Here is a 21,602-nt window from a genome sequence, read left to right on the forward strand (position 1 = left end):
AATGCAGTCTGTCTATTTTAAACCACACCATTATGGATGGGTGGGTCTGGATTAATCCTAGTCAGCTTGGGACAAAAAAAAGTAGAGAAACTATCTTTTGGCATAATTCCACTCTGTGTCAGAGCAATAGGATGCATAGTAAAAAGGCCAGTATCCACAAATTTTAACACCGAAAATGGATAGCACTCCCACACTACTCAGTAATTGATGCACATGCTATTTCAGCCTCCTTGCTGCCTGTCCTCTTCTAAGCAAGCTTCAGCTGCGTGCCTTCAGCAATAACTGCTTCAAGGCCTTAACAGAGATTTGGGATTTAATTCAGTCAAACAAAACTTTGTTCAGGTAATTATCATTCAAAGTAACAACTGAAATGTTACATTAGGTACTCCAAGAGAAGATTATATTTGCACCGCTAACTCGCACCGCTAACTCTTCTTCAGAACAGGCTCTATAACTACGTATCTGCTTGAACTACACCTGCAGTTTGGCAGAGACAGGAAGGAATTCAACTAAGCAGCTAGAGAGGAACATGGAAGAAGGTATATTCCTCTATCCAACAGTACGGTTCCAGAGCCAACAATAAAGGGATCGGTCAGCCCATCAATAAAGGAGATCATGTGAAAGCCCAAAGCTTTAAGTTTAGGCATCTAACAGCAAGAGCCAATGCAACACTCTCTTGGCAACTCCAGTTCTTTTCTTTACCTTAAGACCTGCACACAGATCAGCCAGACTGAATTAGCACGCTCATGCCACTTCAATGCAGCTATTCTGTTGTTCGTGTGGTTTTCAGAATTCAAGAAACAAAAAGATCCTGTGCCAGTACAACTACAGGGAAAGAAAACAAAACCCAAGTACTCACGCTGTGAATAAAGCAGTATCTGAAACTCCAAGAGGGCACAGGTAAAGAGTTGAACCACATTTTCTACTCCAAGCAATTCAAAAACTTCTTTAACTGGAAAATCAAATAATGGTAGTTCACTGGTGCTTGGCCTCTGGCAGATAATTGGTCCATAAACACCTGAAAACTTTAATGACCTTCCTGCTGGAGGAAGAGGGACCTCATAGAGAATATTGTAGATGTAGCTTTCTAAAGGTAGCGGTGGCGGCTGAGGTGAAGTCACTGCTTGGTGAAGTTGTTCTAGCACTTTCTTACAAGCTTTCATAAAAGACATTGGAGTAATCAGGCAAATGCACTTTGAGACGTAGAGTGTGTCTCTGCTGATGTCATAGGAGTTAAAACGCTGTAGCTTTGAAACAGAGGTGCCATTGCAGTCTCCAGTGCTGCTGCAGCTCTCCTTGTCATTTGTGGGTGGAGTATGAAGAATGTCATATTCAGCATTGTGCATATGATACAACGTCTGCATTGCACTGCAGATCTGTTTGCTAGTGACCTCCTCAAAGAACGTGAGAGAAAATCCAAATGTCCGTGAGCCATCTTCGCGAGTAATAATGAAAGAGTGGAACTGAGGTTCTCTGGAATCTGCTTGTGTCTTGAAAGCAAGCCCTTTAGGCATACACAGCTATAAAAAAAGGGGGAAGGGGAGATAATACCCGTTAAAACACTCTTTTCTCTCCCCCTGCCTACAGAAGCACTGGTGAAAATGGGATTTAGAATCCACAGACTGCCATCGCATTTCACTTTAAATTCTATTAAGTGTTACATTTCTGCACAATACAGGAATACGAACCTAAATCAGAAAAACAAAAGGAACTGCATGCAGTTTCTATTGAAACTCATAACCTTTTCATTACCAGCCTCAACGGGAATAAAATAAGAAAATACAATCTCAAATAAAGGAAAGTATTTTGGTCACTAAGACCAGAAACCTGACAGAGAAAAGTATTATAATTTATCTAAATTAAAAGTCCACACCAGATTCCATTAAACAGAAAAATCATGCACAAAAAGGAGATTCATTCATTGCAGACTAATTTCTTTCTCTATTAATTTTTTAGAATGCAATCAAAAAAAAAAAAAGGTAAGAGAACAAAAAAAAAAATCTATCCTAGGGACTTATTCATTTCCCCCAAAATATATCCTAACTAAATGAAAAAGCCTTTTGAGTCTGCTCAATTTAGAGAAACACATGATTTCCAATCTATAACAGACTTCACACTTTTTTTGTCTTAATGCCTTCAATTGTTCAAGTAGGTTTTTGTCTTAAAAATAAAAGCCATTATGTGATACTGACCATTCCCACTGCATCCTGGTCAAAAGGGTTCCATTCAACATTCTCAGGATAGCGAGCAAGAACTTTGGATTTAAATGTGCGTCTTAACGGAGTCTGTTCAAAGTTTTCCCCTGCAGATGAAAGAAAAAAAAACAGAAGTAAGTATTTAATTCTCTTTTTAAGCTCAAACAAGGCCAAAAAGCAGGACATCAGCAGGTAGATGTGAGGATAAGTGAATTAAGGACACACTCCTTTTAAGAGAAACAGAAAACGCAAGACAGTTCGTTAGCATTTAGTCAGACTGCAGATATTAGCAAGGATTAGCATTGTAACAGTTCTGTCATTAAGTATCTGTGCTTTTCCTAAGTATGACAATCTTGAGACTGTGGTCATGACAGCAATTCTCTAAGCCACCCTTCACACATTTCAGATTCTCATTAAAACATAACTAAAGCTTCAGTTTCAGTGGAATTTTGTTACTGAAGAAAAGCACAAATAGACAAGATGCAAAGATGATGCAACTTTTAGATAGACATACAGGTGACATCATGAGATCACTTGATTTTGTTTTCGAGACTTAGGAAAATATTCACCATCTATTGCAAGAAGTTAGCTGTGAAGAAAGAGTCTAGAAGGTTAAAAGATCAAGAACCACATAAATGTCCACGAAGAGAGTATCAGATGAACAAAGAATTTTGCCTTTTTTTTTTATTCTCCCCACACTTTTTCCTTTACCTTCTGTTGCACTTGAAATGAAACGGCTGCCACCATCTCGGGTTTTAGAGGCCTGTATATACTGGCATAAAGCTATATAACAAATAAAAACAACACTGCATTATAAATTTCATACTGTTGACTGTAATCACGTCACTAACACATACCAGTAAAAAAATCATACAAATATCCAGGATTAGCATGCATAAAAGACAGTCTGTTCTCCTCATATGCTTTTTCTACGTATACAACTTATACAATTCCTCATTTTATGTACATATTTCCTGCAGGAGATGATCAGTATGGAGCAGAAGCCCATCGATCCTGCACACATAATGAGAATACCGATGCAGCAACAGGAACTGGTTGCTTGGGAAATCAAAGGTTTACATGTTAAGCATAAAATATCGCCAAAGAGCAGATGATGAAATTAACCCCAAGGATGAGACCATTTCAAGGCCCTTAGAACCATATGAATTTAAGTGGCATGGTCCAGCTTTTCACAGCTGCTATCCATATACTACATTGGCTGATACAGTCCTGTTTAGAAGCTTTTACATTTCCTCTCTAGAGCGATGACGGTTCAGTGTGACAGCACAAACTTTGTGCAGTAAATATTCTGAGTGTGTGTAGCTGCTTAAAAAAAAAAAAAAAGCACACAACTGCATATCTTAAAATAAGCTTAGTTATCTTACTAGAATGTAATTAGCCAAATGAGCATGCAGCTGTTGACAGCTGCACTAACAATCAGGCACAAATGCATGAAATCATATGCTCTAAATAAATTGAACTATTTCAGCAACACCGGCAAAAAAAGGAAACACTTCAACTCCTCACTTGTTTTCTTACATGCAGCAATTACTTGGCAATAGAAATTGATTTCAGAATTGGTCAGATTTGTTCTGTACTATTACAGTAATACTTGAAGTCCAACTTCTAAGCCAAGTTAGACCCTTTATTTGGTACAACACTTACTTCCACAAAGCAGCCATACACAGATATAACACTGCCCATCCACAACACAGAATCTGACAGACACATTATACCAAACAAAACTGCATTTCCACTGAATGCTTAAGAAGTTCTTTGACAGATGAGAAGTCACGTAAGTCTGGATTTTGTTTATATTAAATCTTGAATATTATCTCCAACAGGGAACTTACGCTGAATCAGGACCTAGGACAGGTCTCCCGATACCCAAAATATTCACATCTATTTTGCTAATTCTCTGTTTATAGCACTGAAAATGAAGAAGGGATTGGTTTTTTCTATTTGTCTGAAAAGGCAACAGTTCAGCTGATTTTCATACAAAACCACACAGCTATATTATTTATTAATCTGTTCAACAATAACATTCAAAAATATCATTGTTGAGAGAGAAAAATGCATGTTTGGGAAAATCTGAAATGTGTATAGAGAGGGGAATGGTTAGGAAAAAACAGGACACAGCTTCACTGAAATATAACTATCTTGTGAAAGAGAAGAGTCCAAGACAGAAAAGATAACAGAATTTCCACAGTAGATAAAAACAATCATAAATGATGAAAATAAGCATTTAAAGAAAGTTCCAATCTCCCGGAAAGAAAAACAGACATAATGTCACATCTCTATTTATTGACACAAACAAAGACTGAAGACAGTCCTCTGTAAAAAGGTTTTAAAAATAAGTCAGGAGATTTAACACACCTACTATTTTCTATATTTACATCTGTGTAGATGATGTAATGTCAGCTTCTAGATAATTGAGGAAAAACCTCAGACATTTACTGAGCTGTTTGTTCCTGGGTTGTTTCTTTTTCTTCCACATATGTATGAAGGGAGAAAATACCTGACGGCCAAATTTCCCCTGGGACTTGGAAACCACACCCCACAATCACTGGGTTCACCTATGTGCAAGGCTGTGCATATTTTGAAAAGAAAATCTGTGATGTGAAGCCCTTTTCATTAACATGATTAATATTACAAAAATACATGATGCTGCTCTTCCAATTAAAAAAAAAAACAACCCTAGCAAACACTGAATGGGTGTTTATCTATTTTAAGTAGCCTTGCACCATCTCCTCCCAAGGGACATTCTTGCCAACACACATTTTTTAGAGCTTGAGTCTGTCTATAATTTAATGAAAAGTACTGAAATTGATTTCTGGAAACCACAGAGTCCTGGTCCAGACAGAAACACAAGGCAAGGCTTCCACACCTTCCTGCAGTCCATCAAGCCATTCCAGCTGTTGCACAGACACTGCTCCTGCCACAGTGCCTCGATATCGAGGCAAATACTGCAAACTACCGGACCTTAAGACTGGGCCAGGCTGACTTCCAAAGACAACAAAGCAGGGAACATCAAGGGACAGCTCAGCAACACCTGGAAAGTTCAGCCCAGGTGATCTGTGCACCTCCAGGACACTGGGCACCCTACTGTCTTGCCATTACAACTGATGAGAACCTGAGCACCAGCAGACCCATTGCATGGGCTCTCCCTTCTATTCTCCCACTGTGACTGTCACTAGACAGCCACCAGCCAAGGGGATGGGGGGAAATCCACAAGCAATATTTGCTTATATCCAGAGTCAAAAAACAATTAACCCTAAATTTCTAAATTTATGATTAGTTAGAAGCCTCGAACACAAACACCCTGCTCCAGCAAAATACCAATTCAAACACATCTCCAGCAGGCAAAAATAACTCAAGGTTTCAAGATCTGTCTCTGTGCGAATTAGCTGATTAATTCAGTACTAATCAAAATGGTTTTGATCAAAAACACTGAAGAGCAGGTTTAACAAACACAGAAGACAAAATCATAATCCGAAATGGACAGTTATATTCTACAACTGAGAAAATTAAGACATAAGAGAAGATAAACTGATAAAAATATGATGTATCCCAGGAATTTCAGAGTGAGTAGAAGTCCCCACACTTAACAACTATCAAAGGACTGCTATCATCACATCATGCTTTTCATAAAGTTCCTCTCCTCCAGCAGAAGTGATGGCTAGAAAGTACTTCCCTTACTTATCTGCTGAAGATTAAAGAGGTCTTTCAAATACATTTGATGATCCTCACATACACATTTAGATGTTTGCCACAGCATAGAAAAAGCTCTACAAAAATCAAGATGCAAACAGCCTCACAGACTACAAACCTTCAGCTGCCTTGGATTTAAAGCAGAAACAACTATAAAATACCTTCAACTACAAGATTAGTTTTAAGGAAATGTTATACAACATACGAAATCCATAAATTTCAGGAAAAATTTCAGGAAAAAGGAGAAAAAAACCCAGTACTTCAAGAAGTTTCAGGCCAATATGCTTCCCAACATCATCAGGCCTTCAAAACAACAAGAATCCCACTGTATTTTGCAATGCAAACAACATAAAAGCATAGAGAAACATAATTTCACCAGGCACTGTACAAATCCAAAACCACCAGTTTAGGGCAGCCCTGGGACTGCACACAGCAGAGGAATGACAGTGAAGCAGAGAACCTCAGAATGTCTTTGTCATTGGAAAAGACACCCTTTGTGGTATCCCACTCAAAACAGGATCAGTGAAAACGATTTGGATTAAAAATAAACAAATGGAGAATAAAGAAAGGGTTAACAAAGATGTTCCACTAATCCCATTTAGCCACACAAACAGCTTAATTAGCTCACAGTGATCCCTCAAAACATGACAGAAGCAAGGAGTAAACTGCAGACACAGAGGCTCTGAAACTGGAGAAAACACAGGACTAGAGTTTTAATAACTGGTAACTCCTGAAGCCGCCCCTCCTCCTGAGGCCCAGCTCCATACCCGCTGGCTCCTGCCATGCCAGGTAATAGATTTTTCAACACCAGTAACCACCATCTGGCTTGGTAATGCCCTTTGCTTCCCCTCCCTTCTTTCACACTTCATCAGCCCTCTCAGGCTCCACCACAGGGTTGGAAAGAAGCAAAGATGCTACAGCAGTCAGTGACTTGTAAATATTTTATTCATCTGAACTGTGGTAAACCCAAGCTCTTCCCACTGTTACACTACACAGGCAGTCAGCCTCATCACAGTCCTGCTTATTTGTTACCCTGTGTGCTGGTTTTGGCTGAGATGGAGTTCATTTTCTTCACAGTGGCTGGTATGGGGCTGTGCTTTGGATCTGTGCTGAACAGAGGGCTGATAATATAGAGATGATTTTGTTCTTGCTGAGCGGTGCTTGCACAGAGCCAAGGCCTTTTCTGCTTCTCCTAGCACCTTGTCAGCAAGAAGGTTGGGGGTGCACACGAAGCTGGGAGAGGACACAGCTGGGACAGCTACCCCACCCGACCAAAGGGATATTCTGCATCATATGGCAGCATGCTGAGGGAAGAAGAAGGAAGGGGAAGATGTTTGGAACTATGGCATTTGTCTTCCCAAGTCACCATTAGACACTGCCCGGGAGATGGCTGAGCACCTGCCTGCCCATGGGCAGTGGTGAATGAATTCCTTTTCTGCTTTGCTTGCACAGGTGGCTTCTACTCCACCTGTTAAACTGTTTGTATCTCAATCTGCAAGTTTTCTCACGTTTACTCTTCTGGTTCTCTCCCTCGTCCCACAAAGGGGAGTGAGCGAGCGGCTGAGTTGCTGGCTGGGGTTAAACCATAATACCATATAATTTAGGAAGACATACATAAAAGACTTAAGCTATTAGACTAAGCTTGCTTACCAAAAGGGAAGTCACCAGTTAGTCATAAGCTCTGCGGAAGTCTCCTTGGCTGAGGGATGTCCAAGACCGACCTGGCTCTTCCTGGCCAGGCGGAGCTCAGCTGACACGAACACCTGGTTTTATTAATACCTGACTGAGTCACCTAATACTGAACATAAGCCCTATGACCATGTGGATTTGAAGAGTAGGCTGGCAACCTCTCTGGCTCTCACTTTTATGCTGCTCCCTGTCCTTGCCTCTGTTACTCTTCTTGCAGCTCAACCTGTGAGTGGGGGACAGCACTGTCTCTCTGTCTTGGTCTGATGAGGATTAGGACTTAAAAACTCAGAGACACTACGTGGAGTTTCCAACCTGTGCAGGACAGCACAGCTTTGGAAGTATCTGCATGAAACTATCCTCATCAATGGAAACCATTTTTCTACACGATTATACAGAGAAAAAAAAGCAAAGTTACAGAAACTGGAATGAATTAAAGAGTTCAATTCAAAACCTGCAAAACGCTATGTATCAAGCTTTCCTCAGCTTTGAGAAGGAATAAAGAGAATTAATTCAGAAGGTCTAATTTTAGCTCTTTCCTGATTTACCCAGAGAAAAATGTGATCCACTGTCATCCGTATTCCTCTTCAGGAAAAGTAAAAAAAAAAGGAAAAAAAGGCCTTCCCAACACAGTTATAAGAAAAATGGTTAGGTCATATAACTTGCAGTTTCACCTAATTATTACCTCCTCTTAATATATGAATAATTATTAGTTTCAACTGAACAGTGTATTTGTAAGTGAAAAAGATTACATTTTTAATTCTCAACAAAACAAAAGAAGAAAACAAGACCTTTTTAAAAGGCTGGAAATTCAGACTGAAAACCCTGCCACTACAGACACCTCCCTCTCACTCCATTCCCTTCCCTTTTTTGACTACAACTTTTCCAAAGTTCTGTTTACAACCTGAACCACAGAGGAGTGCAATTTATGGCTGCATCACTATTATTAGCTGCATGTAGCCATGCTAAGTAGTAACATATTTCCTGTCAAACCTCCACGTGTAGTTGTGAAATTAAAGCTAGACCTGTACTGAAATTCGAGCTATGACTGCCAATCATCTTTATCCTCTGAGGTAGCTTATAGCCACAGATGCAACACACATCCAGAAGGATTGCACGCAAATTTCTAATGCAAATTCCCAAGAACACTTTGACACCATTCTAACAATACAAATTTCTCTCCTGAGTAGTTTGTTTCTTTGTAAGAAAGCTTCTAACCTAAGAATTCTTCAATACCTCATTCATTCTTCCCTGTAAATCCCCCCCCTGCTGTGAAAAGTTTCCATTCATGTAATAAAGTTGTCTAATACAGAACAGTGGCTTAAGTTGTCCTTAATTAGAAAGGGTAAACTTGATTAAAAAAAAACAACACACATATACTTTGCAAACAACATCTTTTATAAACTGAATCACGGGCTTTTGTACCTGCTGTCAATTTACTAATTGGTTTTAATTTTTAGAAAGTGACTGCAGTGCTGCAACTCTAAAAATTATGCAAGACTAAGAACTATACAGGAATGTCTCCTTGCACACTAGCTAGGAAGAAAGTGTTTGAGCAGCTATTTCAGATGTGGAGTCAAGCTCAATTTTCCCTAACAATAGAGAGCAAGTCGGAAGAGGCTACCCTGGTTACCAGAAAAAGTGCCCGCTAAACAAACTAAATGGTCGTGCAAGACTGATTTTAAGGAATCATGAACACTGCCACCTTCATTTGATCATTGGATCCACTGATATGCTCAAAATAATTACAGAACAAAGGCATCCAGAAAGCTCGACTGATTCTGATTAAGTGGTTTGCTCCTTTCACCCTACCAAGCAGCTTCTTTCTTTAAATTCCTGTGATACAGCCTGCTATTAATTCAGTTCATTCTGTCTTGGTGTACACTTACTGTGTGCATGACATCTTCAAATAAAAAAATATTACATAGCATGCAATTAAAACACTAACATTTTATTTTTCACATAAAGACACTTACTGGAATCTTTTAGCACACAGAGGCTGTATATTAATTCCAGCTGCCACTAAAATGAATGTCTTAAACTAAATATAAAACAGTTTCAACATGAAACAGTCATATTGCTGTAATTAACAAATGAATAAGAACAATGAGACTCTGTACCAGCAACAGAAACTATGAACCATACACATAAGGCAGCTTTCCTGTACTACCAGCACACCAGAGAAACTGAATTTAGGATTGAAGAGACCCTACAAAACCCTACAACCAAACACGACCATGACAGCCAAAGAGTAGAGGATTTCACAAGTGTTGGTTGCAAGTCAGAAGTCAGTCAACACGGGGATCTGAACAGCACATGAACTATAAACAGTATTCAGAAAACAGTGTAATTCTACCCTGCTTTGAATTAGAAAATGTAATACAGCACAAAGCCATAATTCAGTGAAAATGGTCATCATAGGACATCTTGAAAATAATCTTTCTCATTCTTGGGTTTTGGGTGAAAAGTAAGTGTAAGACCATGCCTGTCAAAGGGCCTAACACAAAGGACAAAAAGTCTGAATTATTTCCAAAGATACAGTTAACACTGGTTTAATCTAAAACCAGCAGCCAATGTCATAAACAGCAGTAGGATTCCCAGTTCTGCCAGCAATCGTCCTCAGACCAAGCCTTCTGGAAAGCAATACCATTTTGACTTTTCAGAACCCCATAGTCTAATATTAGAGTCCTTTCAATACAAACCTAGAGAGCTATTAGTTAGTAAGAATTATCCAAAGTTTACTTTGAAAATGAAATAGAGAATTTCTCTAATTCTTTCTTTAACAGATATTAAACCAATATTTTATTAAAAAATATTAAACCATACATAACTGGGGAAAAAAAAAAAAAGGCACCTCTCTACAATGAAAGAAATAACCATCCCAAGTTTGGCAGACTAAGGTAAGAAATTCATTAAACATGAATTCTTGGAATTCACAGCTGCCAAATCTGTACGCAAACAGCCACTCCATCAATAGACAAATGCTTTCAGATTATGACTTGTTTCCTTCCTTCCAGTTCTTCCTCCTTAAGCAGAGCTGCACGTATTTCTCATTAGAGAGGACTCCCTTCCCCACCAAATCTCTTGCTCGGATATACACAAAGACGAATTCTTCCCTTTTATCCTGAAACACATAAACCCTCTGTCCTGCACTTCTATCCCCCCTTTCCCCCCCGTTGGTAAGACCACCTGGCATAGTGTAGGCTCAAGTGGTGGCTAAACCACTTAAATTGTTACTGGAATTGGGATTTTTAACACTTTTTAAAGCAGGACATAATTATCCATATGAGAAAATCTTCAGGATCACTTTCATTTTACTGCAGCACTGCTGCTGAAGCAACTGGAATCAGGTGTTTCAATCGCTGTCTGTAGCGACTATCATCCCTCTGGATTTGTAACAGATGATTTTCACAGCTGGGACTTCGCCTGAAAGTTACTGTTCCACTTGCCCTGACAGAACACCTTGAAGGCAAAGCAAGTCCTCTGTCTGCCTTTCTAAAACAAAGGTACAAATATGGGATACGGACACACTTAGGTGAGTATCTTACGGGAAACTGAAATGCATGCTGGGTGGGGTGGCATCCCTGGTCTGTAAAAGCTGAAGGACTTGCTTTAGAGGAGGTAGAGATAAGACAAAGAGAATAACCAGTGACAAAAGGCTCTAATTTATTTTTTTCCTGTTTGTCATCTAAGGAAGCCAAACTTCCCTGTAACGATCCCTTATCCCAGTCCCAGGAGAATACACTCCTTCGAACATAGATGTGAACACTCAATGGACAATACAATTCTTCCTACTGTTGTCTCTAAAAAGGTGAGAAGGACAAAGAAGAGAGTTAACCCTAATCTGCTAACTGTAAAAGCTCCTGTTGTTTTCCCATTTTCTTCTGCTTTTCAAAATTCAAGAAGAGTAATGTTTCAAAAATTGTAACACGAAGAAACTCCCTGTGAACTGAAATAAAAACCAAGAGTATAAATTCCACTGGATACAAATAATCTCTTGATTATTCATTGCTTCGATAGCATAAATTCTTCCAAGTCCTCTACGGTAAATTAAAATCTAGGAATTAATAGATATCCATTCATCATTTAAGTTCCAGCATTCATCTAGTTGATAACAAAACGTATTGCCACACACACTCTGGAATAGTTTCAAATGCTGCAACAATGAATTTAAAGCACCACAGAAAAACAGCTGAGGCCATCTGCATTCTGTGATTGTAAGGTCAGGAAACCAAAAGCTTTTGTTTTTATTGTTCTGCTGCTGCTTCAAGGAAGGCGGGAAGAGGTGGGACAGGGAAGTGGCAGAAGAAACCATCAAGAATCTAAAGCAGCTCTTTAAAAAAATAAATAAGAAAAAGTCCTCAGCTTCCATCTTTAAAAGCATCCTAAACATTTTTTCCTTATTTTTTTCTTTTTGTACTCCTCTGCAAGTAACACAGTAAGGCAGATGGGCACAACGTATTTTAATCAAGACTGCCTGGCAGAAACTTTCAATGAAATGGTCTTAAAACCAGAATTGTTTTACTAAACCACTTTTCTGCCTCAGCCATAGCAAAAAGACCCACAGAAAGACATTTAGTTCTGTTTCCAACCAAACAACAGAAGCAGCCCTACGAGTTACAATGACAGGCGTGTTCTCAGCCACAGGGGCTGGGGGGGACGCACCATTTCCATTGCACAACAGATCTGAAATATGTGCAACACAGGACACCAAGAAAGGAAAGGAGTGGCTTACCTTCAGAATAGAACACAACTACAGAAAGACACAACAGAAGCTGAGAAAAGCGTATTTTAAGTATATTTAACATAGAAACCAGCTGTTCTCTTCGTGACCATCTAAGCCTGGCAGATTCAGTGAGACTGCTTCAGGAAAACCTGAGCACAGACCATCTCAGTCAACTCTACTGAACCACTCGGGGTCTCCTTTTACAGTGGTATATCCCATCTGGTTAAATGTCCCTACTTTTTGTGCTCCCACTGCCCTCCAGCCCAGAGGACTGATGGAAACACATCTGTGTAAAAGGACCAAATCTTATTGAAGCATCTGTCCAGTCCTTCAACCAAGTACTTCTAGTCTTTTGGGATACCACCAAGGTTTCACACTGAAAATGAAAGACAGATTTTAAAGGACACATGAAGTCTTTCAAGAAGGTTTCAATAACCTACAGAGGTCAACAAAATACAGAAAGATCAGTTGTACAACCGTCTCAGTATACCAGTCCTGCCCAGTATGCTTCACTTTATTACCTAACCTTTGAAAACAGTGTTTTGCAGTAACCTGCCTTAATAAGAACTGCTCCCTAAAAAAAAAAAAAAAAAAGCCCTGTAAGAAAGTCAAGTTGCTTGATAGAAGTGATTTCTAACACCAGAAAATTAATCAGATGTGCTGACAGTTTGATCAACAGATATGACAGTCTCTGAAGTTTATCTCTGCTCTGGCTGTATCCTTCCCTATCATCTCACCAACCACTCCACTTAAGCTCTCTTCCTTTTACATGTAAGCCTATCAAGCTATCAGGTTTACCTTTCTTCTCCACAAGGCATGATTCATGTTCGGTTAAAACAAAAAATCATTTCAACATGAAAATGTGATTAGAATAGGAAGAACAAAGTCCAGTACTTTTATTCAGTCCTGAAAACACAAGTCTTGTGTCAAAGTTAACCACTTATAACTGTGCATCACCTCTTTGATCAAAATCATAAACAAAGATGATGACTTGTGGTTCCATAGACCAAAATTATGAGTTAAATCCCTTCCCTGGTCAACCTTGAGGAAAATAGAACATTATGTTATATATAGTTTTAACTGTGGAAGACTTTATATGACAGAAAGGGAAAAGAAAAGACATACAAATTAAAAAACATAACAAACACCCCTGACACACATACACACCACACAAGGACTTCCCAGAGCACGCTGCCACTCAAGCACAACAGAGTCAGGACTATTCTTGGAATGATCAAAATACCTCTCAGTTCATCTCATTCAGTGGATACATCCAGATTCCTTCATTTTTCAAGTCCAGATTAGGCCCTGTTTATGATGTTTATGATGTTTATGTTTATGAGGCCTCAGCTGTGAAATGGTAGACACCCTCAAGGCTACTAACACACCCAAAATTAGTATTCCTCTGTTAGGGATGGACAGTTCATGGATCCTGAGCACATTTCCAGAGCAGACACGATGACATGGAACATCCATCCACTGCCCACTGCCTGTGATGACCTTGCAGCATTAAAGCAACTCAGAGAGCACAGGTAATTTATGCCCTCGGGATCACAAACTCCTCAGATGTCCGGTCAGTGTTCTGCAGATCCTTCACATGGATTTCAGTCTAAAGAACTTGTTGAATAAGGCCCCCAAAGGAGCTGTGCTTCAGGCACCTATGCCAATGTACAGCTGTGCATTACCAGCCTCCTTCCTCACAACAAGGCCCAGTGCTCCCTGGATCCTGCTGGACTGAACCACATCCAACAGGACTAGCCAGTCCTCATGCACAGGAAGGAGGCAGGAGGTCATGACCACAGTAAGGACAGGGAAAGAGAGACCACAACAACTTACAGCTAGATTGGTCTGGGCTGCCATAAAATCTCTGCCAGATTAAATCTCAGAAGTGACCAAGATACCGACAAACATTAAAGAGCCAGAAAGGGACATGACAGCCTTATGCTGGTTACAGCTGGCACCAACCTTGTTAACTCAAGGGACTTATTTCCTCCCCAAAATAATTCTGATGACAGCTCAGTAGGATATTGCTGGGCTTGGGGACCAAAACCAGGAAACAACTGTTGGTAAGGGAGCTTGCTGAAAGTATAAAGTTAAGGAGGAATCAGTAATGTACGTAAATAGTAGAAAAGCTCACAAAAATTTATGCTTGTAGAAGACAGAGGCAATGCACACATCAGTACACTGCGGTGACCTCAAGATCTCTGACCACACTTTTCTGCAACAGAGTACAACTGTGGACCTAAACAGGCAACTACAAGTGCAAAAAAACTTTTCTGAACTCATCTGAAGTCATGTTGAAAGAATATGTTTCTGTAAAACCAACTTTTTTCCTCAACACTCAAACACTGAAATGTCGCTATATGTGAAAATTAAAATGTTGATTTTGACTGCCACGTTATCTGTCTGCAGATCACTTATCCATGAAATGTAATAAAGTTTCTTTCTTAAAATGCTTCAGTATCAATATGTATATTCAACATGTAAATACAGATGTACACACTGTACCTGACTGTGCCAGTTTTTTTACAAACAGTAAAAAACAAAAAAAATACCCTAAATAAAAAGGCAATACTCTACCCTTATACAGCAAAGTTTGAAATCAAAGGTCTCTTGCCCATCAAACCACAACCAAAGCAGCATCTTCCTCAAAAGAGTAAGAAACTGCCTTGAGCAGAAGCACTCCAAGTAAGCTCTTCATCATTCATCAATTTGTGCCAGAATGCTTGATAATTTCTCTGTGCGATAATATTTTAAGCCTCACAGGGATAACATTCCAATTCGCTGCAAACTTCACTACAAACCACAAATCTGAAATGGTTGTCAAGAAATTGAGAGAGTAATTACTGCACAGCGTGCATCAGCAAGTAATTGCTTCTGACACTGTCACTTCGTGTGCATCATTTCAGCTACATGAGCCCTGCAGGTTAGAGGGAATTCAAAAGATAAGTATGAAAAGTCATTACCAAGAACACTCAAATAGGACTCCACTAAGTCAAAAGGCCGATAAACAGTTGTGGTGTTTTGTAACTACAGGATCAATAACTTGAAGGTTTATGAAAAAAAAAAGTTTACTATTTGGAAGTGGCAGTATTTCCCAAACAATCCACTTAAGATATTCCCTTTGTGTAGATTCTCTCTTGCAAAATAAACCACAAAGAAAACAAACAAACAAAAAACCCACAATAAACCCCAAAAGACCAAAAAGCCAAATCAACCTATCTTTGTATGCCTTGCTCTATTAAGGTGACGTTCCTATGGCTTTTTAAAAAGACTTAGAAAACACACTTGTAAACTTTAGTTCTTTAGACACTTCTAGCATCTTTAGTTTACTCTCAAATCAAAAGCCTGTAACCTTTCTCCTCCCCCACACCTTATCAAAAGTTTTACAAGTAAACCAAATTTATAACTGAATGCTGAAGGATGGAAGACTGAAGAGCGTGGTGAGTTTTGAGGGGATGATTCTGTAAAGCACAAAGTTCAGTTTAACCTAAATTACAAACATGATAATGACAAGATTGGCATTACAGAAACACCACCAATAAACTGTGGTTTCAAATGTAGTTCAGCAAAGTACAGCTGCTTCCCCCTTACATCAGCTCTGCCTTTCTTTATTCTACATATCAGCTACCCCAGCACGTCTGCCTCAGTTCCCAAAGAGACAAAAGACCTTTCTGGCACTCAAACATGGCAAACAGCTCCAGCTCCTTGGGAAAAGATAGAGGGGGTAGGCAAGAGTGGAATAAAGTATTATCTGGATTAAAATGTTTCACATGTGCCAGTGTAAGTCCAGCCAAAAGTTGTTGCTATCTGCTGCCCATCCACAGTGACCTATGTGAAAACATCCTGTGGTCTCAGCCTTGGTGCTACTGAGAGGCCTCCCACAGAGTTAACACCACCTTGGTCAGCAATCTCAGGGAGGCAAAGAAACTGAAAACCCTCCCTTTCAGTCTCAGAATGAATCCCCAAGGGAAGAGGCCCAACACTGGGAGCTGTGGGAAGGCTGCAGGGATACCATCCACATTATGGACAAAGAGAGGAAGAAGGACAAAAAAACCCCATCAAAAACAAAACTCCACAATCACAGAACACTTCAGCCTTTGGAAAAATCAAGCAATTGGCTCCCACCAATGCAATTCACTTCTGCAGCAAGTACTGGTACTACTACCACAGTAAACAGAAAAAATTTAATCACAAGCTATTTACCCAAGGAAAAAACAGTACTGCAGAAAGGCTTCACTGCAAGAGTCACAGCTGGCTCCAACCCCAAATGCCATGTCTTAATTCCAAGATAAAAGTGCCCAAAAGAATAAAATACAAATCAGGTCAAATGTCAGTCAGAAAATTATACCTGTTGCTTTAAATTCTTCCTCCTCCTCTTTCCCTTTAGATACCCCTTACAAATACCTTTGCAGCAAAATAAAAGTCTTCAAATATTTAAGTGTGTTGAACTTGGAAACTAACACAGATGCTGATAACAGCATTACTTCATGGACTACCACAATGGAAATGGTACACTAATTCCAAAACACTAAGCGATTCTATCGGATTATATATGTGGTAAATACTTTCAATCATTTCATGAGACCCATATCTTTTTAAGAAGTTTATATTGATACAGAATTCAGCTTTCATTTTAAATCTGCAGCCAACAAAATAGATAAATAATGACACTCCAATTACAGAGAGATGAGGTGAGACAATATTTTCATCTTACTGGTGGGGTTCAGTGGAGCTAGGTGAACACCATACACCAGATATCAATTCCTTTAAAATTTCACACCACAGCAATACTTATAGTGGCTACTGTGTCATAGATGCCTTACTCATAACCACTCTTGTTATGCTACATAATCCACACACACATGGGTGTCTATGGGAAGGATATTTCCTGGACACATGGGCTTCGCCTAACACTATTTTCATCCTCCTCTAAGAATGAAGCTCATAACCAGATGGACAACCCAAAGCACCATGATAAGGACCTTCACAAAGAAACACAAGTCCATTTACTAAATAAATTAATTTTGGGGCCAAACCTTAAAAACCAGTTCAGACTGGGAAGACAGGCAGATTAAAAAAATTAGTAAAGGTCACTGGTCTTAGTGTTCCAGAGTAAGATGTTCTATAAAACAATCCTATTATTAAATCATTGATGTTCACAGATCATAGGCGTTTTCTTTCTTTTTTTCTTTAGACTATTTCTGCTGTGTAACACTTATTTCTGAAATAACTATTGTAATCTTTATGACACAACATTCAAGACTAAGGCACATGCAGCAAAAAATTTTAGACTACACCACATGGTATCCAGATACTTGGATCCAAGTTCCATACTTTGTAACAGCAAAAGACTACAAATACCACTTACAATTACACATAAGTGTAACGCAATGGCAAACTGATTCTCTGCTTTGCCACTCCATAATAAACAAACTCTACTGGCAAGTGATTGTTAAAAACCAAGACACTACAGAGAAGGAAAAGAAAACAAAGTCCTTCAGTGAAAAAGAACACAGAACAGAAACTCTAACTGTTCCATACACTGCAAAGTTTCCCTCCAACAGACAGGTAGATCACATCTAACCAACTCAACAGCCAAGGGACTCCAGCTGGGAGATAAGGCACAGCTTCATTCTCATTACCTTTCCAGGGCACAGTCACACAACCTAAATTAAGAAGTCCTTTCATAGTGTTGCAGCATTACAATATGTTATATTACATACAGAAGATTTTTGGGAGTTGATGTATTTCATCATTTCCTGGCAGTCACAATGATCACGAGCCAACAACGTGCCCTTGCTCCAAAGAAGGCAAATGGTATCCTGGGCTGCGTTAGTCAAAAGCATTGCCAGAAGACCAAGGGAGGTGATCCTGCCTTTCTACTCAGCGCTGGTGAGGCCACACCTGGAGTTCTGCACTCCATAACACAAGACAGACATGGACATATGGTGGAGAGAGCCCAGAAAAGGGCCACAAAGATAAAAAAGGGACTGGACCATCTCCATATGAGGAAAGGCTGAGAGAGAGGGGACTGTTTAGGCTCCAGAAGAGAAGGCTCAGGGCAGAATCTTGTCAGTGTCAGAGACAACAGAGACAGGCTCTGTATCGTGCCAGGACAGGAGGCAATGGGCACAAACCAAAACACAGGAGGTTCTATCTGAACATCAGGGGACACCTTTTCACTGTGAGGGTGTCTGAGCACTGGCACAGGTCACCCAGAGTGGTTGTGGAATCTCTTTTCTTGGCAATACTCACAAGCACCTGGACATTGTCCTGGGCACCTGGCCCTGAGTGGCTCTGCTTCAGCAGGGGGGTTGGACCCAACAACTGCCAAAGGTCCCTTCCAACCTCAACCCTTCTGCGATTTGCTCTACGAAGGAAACTTACCCGTAAGAGACCTCTGCAGTGTACTTAAGAGATTTCTGTCATCACTTCCTGGCATATCAACACCATCTGGAAACGTGGAAATGCACCTTAGCAGCTGACACTTAAGCTTAAGCTTTATCCAGTGTTGGGGTTTTTGTTTCTTTTGTTTTACTAACACCTACCAAATTTCTCCTATCTCCTTTAGTAGATTACCCAGTGTAAACACAATTAGCAAAATAAGAAAGGATGCCCAGAACCGAATTTGGGGATAAAAAAGCCCTGGGAATAGAGAATCTTTAACCCACACTAACTACGAAGTCCCAAATACAGGGTTTCTCACAACATTAAGAGAAAACAAAAATATATACACATATATATATATACACTCTGTGCGTTTTCCATCAGCCAGCAAACTTTTGTAGGAAAAAGCATTACAGCTGTGCTATTCAGTAAGCTCCCAGCATACAAAGGAAAAACGCCATCAGAGGTGTCTCTCCAAACAAAGTAACTAGACCGAGCATCAATCCACGAGCTTCTGCTTCATTTCTAACTCTGCAGAAAACGCTGTATCACCGATGTCGAGGCTGAACACTTGAAATACACGGCTTCATCAGCCTGGTGAGAACAAAGTCTGCCGGCAGCATCCCCGGAGGCGCTGGCAGCGGCCGCCGGCTCCCTGCGGCGGTGGGGTAGCGATGACATCATGCCAGGCTGAGCTCCGGCAGCCCTGGCGCAGGAAAGCCCTGGAGAGACCCGCCGTGCCCGGCTTCGCCGCGCCGGGGAAGGATCCCGGTCCCGGCTCCCACCCCTGCACCCACCAGCTGAAGTGCCAGCGCCTCTCCCCCAACAATGGGCACTTATGAGGCGAATTGCTTCAACAGTACAAGGATTCAGAATCTATTTTGCAGCACAGAAATAAGAAGGGGGGGGGGGGAACAGTGCACAATAACCCTTTCATTCAAAGAAGAAAGGCTTCCAGGAAGTACAAAGTGTTTCAAAGCTTTATCCAAAACCCACTGAAATCAACAGAGGTCCTTTCCATTTTTATCAGTGGACACTGGCGAAGGCTATAACCTAAGACACAATTTGAAAGCATTATCAGTCACACTATCATGCATTATTAATAACACAACAAACTCAAGAAAATGCAGCAGAATTCCAGCTATCTCATGTGCTGTGACATTATCAGAAATTCATCCTCCTCCCCCTCGTTCACCCTGTTTTCTAAAACCTTTCTTCAAATCATGCAAAAATCTGTCTCCCCCATAAATAAAAAAAAACTATTCTCCCCCAAAACCCCACACCTTGTCACAAGCAACACTGTTACAGTACGATGGTGCAATAGCGGAGACCAAGATACATCACACACTACAGTTTTACATCCTGTAAATGTAGTCCTTGACCAGGAGAGCAAATACAGAAAGAACATCATGCTCCAACTTTCAGACCTGCTCACTCTGACAGAATATTTTAAAAAAGGCACTGATGTCTTCCAGTTTACTATTAGACAGCTAGCCCAAAGTAATGCACTGCTGGTTTTATATTGAATTATGTGAGGAGAGCCATTCATGTTCCTACCAAGAACAGGGAACATTACTGAGTGTGCCTTGCACTACATTACACAAACAGATATACAGTAAATGAATAACAAAATTAACATATTTTTAATTGTTTTCAATCTAGAAATTTTGTTCACTTGTCATTTAATTAAAAAAAAAATCTTGTATCCCTCAACAAAATTGTACGCATTTTGTTTTCTTGGATTTCTCAAATTAAATTGATGCTGTAATTTACAGTGCCATTATAGAGCAGACTGTTATGCTGTACTTACTCTTCAAGTCTCAAACTGTAGCCTACAGTTACTTTAACATAAGACAAACATGAATTCTTTCAGGTTAAGGTACTGCTCAGCATGAGGCACATAAGAGAAAATGTGAAGTCATTAAATGAGGAAAAAAAGAGTTTCTATCATAGCCAAAGAGTACGAAAGCTCAATGCAAGAAGTCAGTTCTAGTAACGCAAACTTCACTCTACAAGAAACAAGTATTTATTTAGTGGGGGAGGGCTTAAATGCAATGATGTAAAAAACCCCTTATGATATCTTATAAAAGCAAGCTAATAACAACAAAAACAAGTGTGAGGGAGGGAAGAATGTATTATTGGTCAAGTTCAGCGCTCCAATACACAGGTATTCACCACCACATTCCTTCGGCTTTCTGAACACTCAGAGATGCTAAGCAACAATCTGATTTACCTGAGGCCGGTATAGCGAGACTAAAGCTGAAGCAAGGTGCTGCTAAAACACAGGACCGATTTTTAACCTTAAAAACACTGGTTTGACACAGTGCTGTGGTATAGACTGACACGGTTTAGCTGTGTATTTAGTGTGAACCTTCCCGTCCAACAGCAGAGCAATCACTTCCTAATCTGACTTCTTTTCAGATTCTGCTGGGAGAAAATTCTTATCCTGTGCTACAACGAAACGTAACACGGAACACGCAGACGGTCTTCGCTTTCTCTCCAAAATCCGATTTCTTGTGCGTGCCGAATGCCCAAGCAGAAGTTGACACAGGCAGCGGGGCTGCGAGGAGCGCGCAGGACAGGGCATCGCTGCTGGGCTGGCTGGGCGGCCCCGCTCGGACCGCGCTCCGCACGCCGCGGGGCACGGCGGCGCTCCGGCCGCCTTCGGGCATCGCTACAACACCCTGTGCCGGGGCACAGCCAGGCACAGCCGGGGAACAGCCGGGCACTGCCGCGGGCACAGCCACAGCCGGGGAACAGCCGGGCACTGTCGCGGGCACAGCCGGGCACTGCCGGGGCCACAGCCGGGGCCACAGCCGCGGGGCCACAGCCGGCCACAGCCGGGGCCACAGCCGGGCACTGCCGGGGCCACAGCCGGGCACTGCTGGGGCCAC

At 40.6% G+C, this 21,602-nt stretch overlaps 1 protein-coding gene across 5 annotated transcripts in view; it reads right to left on the bottom strand.

Annotated features, from left to right (window-relative positions):
* Positions 1-21,602, bottom strand: part of DENND5A (DENN domain containing 5A) — a 67,575-nt gene that overhangs the window by 45,597 nt on the left and 376 nt on the right. For 3 of the 5 annotated variants that reach the window (XM_050335957.1, XM_050335955.1, XM_050335959.1), the window contains exons 2-4: positions 2,907-2,978; positions 2,193-2,302; positions 860-1,520 (exon numbers count right to left, since the gene is read on the bottom strand). In XM_050335957.1, the coding sequence (XP_050191914.1) occupies positions 860-1,520; positions 2,193-2,302; positions 2,907-2,978 (843 nt within the window). The remainder of the gene's footprint in view (positions 1-859; positions 1,521-2,192; positions 2,303-2,906; positions 2,979-21,602) is intronic. The other 2 variants (XM_050335958.1, XM_050335956.1) reach the window with 1 other exon arrangement.

This window comes from Myiozetetes cayanensis, unplaced genomic scaffold (assembly GCF_022539395.1).
Source record: "Myiozetetes cayanensis isolate MyiCay16 unplaced genomic scaffold, myiCay2020 scf6-25, whole genome shotgun sequence".
Taxonomy (NCBI): Eukaryota; Metazoa; Chordata; class Aves; order Passeriformes; family Tyrannidae; genus Myiozetetes; species Myiozetetes cayanensis.